At 37.2% G+C, this 6,000-nt stretch overlaps 1 protein-coding gene across 1 annotated transcript; it reads right to left on the reverse strand.

The window, feature by feature from the left end:
* Positions 1-4,284: 4,284 nt before the first annotated feature.
* Positions 4,285-5,777, reverse strand: LOC104454278 (WAT1-related protein At2g39510). The gene is made up of 5 exons (XM_010069080.3): positions 5,684-5,777; positions 5,302-5,536; positions 5,038-5,199; positions 4,648-4,799; positions 4,285-4,532 (listed from the first exon to the last, which is right to left on the reverse strand). Exons 1-5 carry the CDS (start codon positions 5,764-5,766, stop codon positions 4,319-4,321), a joined length of 846 nt encoding a protein of 281 aa, XP_010067382.3. The 5' UTR covers positions 5,767-5,777; the 3' UTR covers positions 4,285-4,318.
* Between the last annotated feature and the right edge of the window lie 223 nt (positions 5,778-6,000).

The following is a 6,000-nucleotide window of genomic DNA, read 5'->3' on the forward strand; positions in this document are numbered from 1 at the left end:
AGTATTGCATTGCATATGGATTATATTTTCATTAAATTAGTGAAAAGAAATTGCGTGTTAATTAAAAATCATGTTCTGATTTAACATTACAGATATTTTTGTTGCTATGAGATAAGTCTTGCAATTTATTCACTACTTTATTTGTTTTATTTGGGTGTTAAATTGGTGGTTTGTGCACCCGCATGATTGCCTCACATGTTAGGAGAGATAAATTAAAATCAATTCAAATTGCCTGCAAAATATTTTTTTTTCGAATAAAAAGAGAAATGTACCAAAATGCATTAGAAAAGTTTAGTGTAACTAAGTCTCCGTATTCAAAGTCTCAGGTTCGTAGAAGTAAAATAATTCTCCCATCTAGAAGTAAAATAATTCTCTCATTATTTTAGTTAGGTGTTTAATCGACCTATAATAAATTGATTAGTGGCAACTCCTAGAAAAAATCTTTTTGCATGCTAGATATTTGAACCTAAGTCGCAAATTGATATGGGCATATTAGACTTAATAATGGTGCACCCAAAATTTGGTCGCGACAGTACTCTTTTTTAACACTTTTTTTTTGGTAAAGTACTATTGCTTGATAGAGAAGGCCCAAAGGAATTGGTGTGCATCATCAATGATGTTCTTGCAGAATTTTCAGATCGCTTGAGGGACATTAACGTAATCGACCTTCTTACAAGGTATTCTCATCATGATATCGTTCATCTTTTTTTTTTTTTTTTTGTATGATTATTGTTTCCATAAATATGGTTTTCAAGGTCATTGACCATTGTGGGTCTCATTTGAACACATTTGGAGATCTTTCGCATGACACGGGCAAAGATTGAAAAGCAACAGTTTGAACATCTCACTGTTCAGCAACTAGATGGTGAACTAAGACGTATTTTGGCTTCTGAAAATAAATTGCACCCAACATTATTTTCCATTGAAGTTGAGAACAAGGTTGCTTTCTTGCAATCTCCTTTACATAGACATACTTGTGTTTTTTGCTATTCTCATGCTTTTTTTTTTTTTTTCCAGCATAGGTTTTACAACATGTAATGGATGGACTTATCTCTTTTACCTTCGAGCCTGAACATCTGCAATGCTCATTTGTCAGATGCATTGTCAGGGAGCTTCTTGCCTGTGCAGTGATGTGACCAGTCCTGAACTTAGCTAACCCAAGGCAACTATCTCTTAGCTTTCATTAATATATGGCCCCTAATTTCGCCTGTAATTCATTTTCTATGGAAATTCTTCGTAGGTTTAACAATGAAAGGATCGAGTCTTTTGTCATTTCTAAAACTGAGGCTAATAAAGGTGCAATTGCAGTTCATGAGGCATCGCCATCTACAAATGGGACAAGGGTCTCATTTGATCATTTCTCCATATTCTTGTTATTGAGCTCATCCATTAAAAAAAAATCCCACCAAAAGCACACATAATGCAGAAGACATCAACATAACGTTTCTTTCCAAAAATCCATTGCTATGGACACATGATGCTCCCATTCAAGGAATTCTTTGCTTGCAGAGTCCTAAACTGGTGATGATAAAGGTATTTTGCGACCTTGCTCTGGAGGTGAGTGGGGAGATATGCTGGATGTGATGTCTCGTAGAAAAGCTCAAGCCCTTGCTCCTGAACATTTTGAAAACATGTGAGCCGAAGGGAGAAACTACAAAAAGGAGGGAGAAAATTGGTTGATTGAACAGGTTCCGCAGCAATCTTCAATGAATATGGCCGTTGTCACTGATCATTCTAGATCTGTGTCCAAACCCAAAGGAAAGGATGAAATGGTAAATAACAATCTTCCTGGAGGTGGCACCTCTTCTGTAGTAGAGAGTTCCTCCATCCAACCAAACAAACTTGTCAGGTCACTCACTGATGTCTGTAACTGAAGAAGATGATGACCAGGGTGTCATGCGTTTGGAGGAGGCTGAATCAGGGAGCAGTTCATGCTAAGACAATTACTATTCTTGACTCTCCCAGAACTATAGTTTGGGATGGCAAGATCTTCAACTCAGAATTTGGGATGGCAACATTTGGTCTTGTTCTTGTTCTTGTTCTTCAAGGTCACTTTGGCCTCTTTGGATGTTGTCCAAGAATGTCCATGTAATATTTAAGGATAACATATTTCTTTCCTCATAACATATATAACCATGCTCATTTTAATGAAATTACTCTCTTTTTTAATTGAGAATGATCCACCTTGATGTATTTTTTGGTTTATAAATTTGTTAATATTTCTTTAATACATTATTCTTAACAAAAATATAAAAAATTACAATCCTTTTTTTTGTCAATTTTAAATAAATTAAAATAAAAAAACTTAAATTGATCACACTAAAAAGACTTTTCAAATATATGTTTATCAAATAGCATATTCACAAAGTTGTTTTTCAAGGTACTTTTTCAATTACAGTTTACCAAACGGTCTTGTTATGATGTAACATTTATATAAATATCTCTTATTAGGTAGGTTCAAAACTGTTTTCACTTCCTCCAAATAAGAGTAACCAATAAGCATTTAGGCAGTCCCCGGTATGATTAGTACTTCATGACTCAAATGATATGTGCTGTCGATTTGTGTGAATGGTGGGTAGTGTTATAATTATGGTTAATGGATCAACGAAAACCAATAAATTAAGATACGTCTTTTTTGTTCACGTATCTATTGAATTCATAAATTTCCTAGATTCACCTATATTTTTAATTCATATATTTATTGAATTCACGTGTCTATGGATTCACGAATCTCTTGGATTCACTTATCTCTTGATTCATGAAATTTTTGGATACATGCGTCTATTTAATTCATGTATCTCTTCTGTATATGAACTTTAAAGCTCTATATATAAATAAGAGCATAGAGCTTCATTAGAAGGTTTTTCGAGAGAACAATTCGAGACAACGATTCTAAAAGAGATTTGAAATACTACTCTACTCTTCTGATTTTTCTGGGTGTGCTAGTTCATTTGAACGGTTCAACCGAGTCCTGTTGTATAGGGCTAATCCAAAAAGATTCGAAGTGTTGTATCTTGGGAGGCATAGTTCGTGAATCTGCGGAGCGCAAGAACTAATCGCCTAAAGGAGATTCAGATATCCGTACCTCACCTCCAATTTTATATTATTTTTTCAGTGATATCTTATTTTCTTCTTCTCCAAGAATTGTATGTTTACATAAAAAGATGGATATTATAAAGTTGTTATCGTCGTCTTTACATTGATGTTATGATTATTACAAACAGTTTGCTTTCTCTGGATTATATTCTAACAATCTTAACGCGATTAGTTCACAGATTATTGAGATGGCTAAACTTTGACATAACCTTGAGATAATGACTTTATAGTTGGAAAAAGAAAAGGATTAAAAACTTAGTGAATTATTTAAACTTGCCCTTCAATTACTGATTACGCTTTCCCAAGGAGAGAGAATTTGACTCAACTTACTCCTTACTAGCTCTTTTTTTTTTTTTTTTTTTGGTAACGCAGGGAACCCCGTAAGCCGACCCCCGGCGAGCAAATCCTGGGGGAGCGACTGCAGGACCCACCACCACAGTACTCAGGTAAGAATCCTAATGACGCATCTGGGATTTGAACTCCTCTCCTTCGTGAGGGGGAGAGAGCCCAAGCCTGCGCCGCTGCGGGCGTTGGTTCCTTACTGGCTCATTGGTCATTACTAGATTTGTCAAAATGGGTCATAGGTTCATTTTTTAATCTATATTTGATGGGTTGAATTGTTATATATTTAGTGATATTTAGTAAATGAGTTATAAATGAGTTTGGAATGATAAAACTTAAAATAGTATGAGTGTTAAATGGGTTCAAGATTTACTTAGATTCAATTCACTTTTATGACTTTCTTCGCTCTCCCTCGTGTGGTTGCTCACTCTATATTCTTGTCTTAATTTGGATATAAGTTTTCTTAAATTTGATTAAATATAAAAGTATTTTAGTAATATGATTGTGTATGATTTTGGATTGGATGTGGGTAATTAGATTTGTATAATATGATAATTCAAAAGAGTTTATTTGGGTTGGACTACTTTTGATCCAATCCAAATCTAACTAGATCCACTAATTTGAAGGTTATAGTGATTACGAGTTATCCTATGATGCGCAAATTCATAGGCTAAACCAAAATTTGCCATTTTTAAGTATTGCATGCAAAAAGGTGCCTTGGACTTTATTGAGTGAAAATGGTAAAAGGATATCCAAGTGATGAACTACTCCACAAAATCACAACAAACATGACTAAATAACAGGACATTGAGGTCCATTTAAAAAAAAAAAAAACTCAAGCTCCTGAATTGCTTTTATTCTCGGAGTTTGTTCTTCATCTTCAAACTTCGGCCGGCCTCACTTTGGTTTTGATGACATCAACGACAACATACGATGAAGCGGCAGTCTCTGCACTCTCATCTGCCAAACTTGTATTGGCTATCTGGGGATTCGATGTCTCTTGCTTTTCACTGCTTCCTGCTGCAACCTGATCTTTGCTCTTGCCCCACAGGACGAGATACAGGCCAAGAACAATGACAAGTGCTCCGATAACCCTATGAAAACAGAGTGCACACTTCGTAAGGATCCATGCGTGATAACGCCATGAAGAAGAACAATGGCTGATGATTCTTCAAAAGTCAACAAGTTTCTAGGTAATTGAGAAGATACCTGCCAAGGCATAAGATCTCATGTAAAATGAAGGATCCCAGGATTGCAACCAAGACCATATGCAGAGGATTGAAGGCAGTCAGAAAAACTGGCCCCTTTATTTGCATCACCACCCCTTGAACGTAGTAGCCCACCCCAGAACATATTAGTCCCTGCATTTGAGCGATCCATCAGCTATAAACTTCATAAGAAAGTGAAGGAGAGATGTGCTTTTCAACTCATGACTAGAGTGTCCAAACACTGCATATTTCTCGTGCTACGGGTTGTGTATCGGGTGACATGGGAGATGGAAAGCCTGATCATACCGACAACCGAAGACCTCAACGTGGACCTAATGTACTCATTGAGGAGTTAGCACTAATTCGTAGCATGAGGTGGGAAATGACTTACGCTATAGACAATTGCCAAGAGCCTGACGTCGAACTGGATAGACCAAGCAGCAGAGTTGCTTCTTTCCATGGCAAAAGCGAAAACCGCTCCTTGGAACGTGCCCGTCATACATATCAGAGCTGTCAATGTGAGCTCTGCTGGGTATGACTTCAGGGTGATCGCCTGCATGCATTTTGCTCTCTTGTTTAGAACGAAGTGCTTATACAACGCCACCGTTGTCATCTCTTGAGTATTATTGATTAATAATAGGCGGCAGGAACTTACTTGGAGGATGATGAAAGAAGCCCAACAGAAGCAACCTGCGGTGATCATAAGAGCACCCTCGATTGGTTTTTGCGCAACACCATCTAAATCAACGTGTGCTGAAGCCGATTTTGTCCATGGAAGATCAAGAACAGGACCTTTCCCTAGTGTCATGATCATCGCTCCTCCTATGGTGACCAGAGTTCCCAATATCTTGGCTTGGCTGTGCTTGCTTCTTATGCTCAATCTCTCAAGCCTATCGTTCGAATTCCACATCGGAAGGAGGTGAATTAACCAAAGAGGTAACTATATGAATTAGTTCGCAACAAACTCAATTCAAGTTTTTGTCGAATACACGAAATTTAAAGTGGGGTCACAACATGGGCAAGCGTATATTAATTACCTGAAAAACCAGGCCATGAGGAATGCAAAAGCTGGAAGCATATTGGACATGGCGGCCGTGAAAGACGCCGTTGTGTACTTCATTCCCGTGTAATACAGATTCTGATCGATCACCGGCCTGCATTTGTTACATTTGGGAGATGGAAAAAAGGATAAGTACATGTCATTCGACTCATTTTCCCTGCGAATGTTTCCGAATAAGACGTAAGAGAGAACAAAGAAATACTTACTCCAGTAAGCCTAGCAGCAAGATCTTCAAAAATACGGACCTTGTCATTTTTGGCCTTGTCTTCCTGTAATTATTGCAATATATTTCCA

This window comes from Eucalyptus grandis, chromosome 7 (genome assembly GCF_016545825.1).
Source record: "Eucalyptus grandis isolate ANBG69807.140 chromosome 7, ASM1654582v1, whole genome shotgun sequence".
Lineage (NCBI taxonomy): Eukaryota > Viridiplantae > Streptophyta > Magnoliopsida > Myrtales > Myrtaceae > Eucalyptus > Eucalyptus grandis.

Coding starts and splice junctions, on each gene's coding strand:
- LOC104454278 (XM_010069080.3), bottom strand. CDS start 5,766: ATGAAGTACACAACGGCGTCTTTCACGGCCGCCATGTCCAATATGCTT. Junction 5,537..5,683: donor CTCATGGCCTGGTTTTTCAG/GTAATTAATATA, acceptor TTCGAACGATAG/GCTTGAGAGATTGAGCATAA. Junction 5,200..5,301: donor CTTCTTTCATCATCCTCCAA/GTAAGTTCCTGC, acceptor AAATGCATGCAG/GCGATCACCCTGAAGTCATA.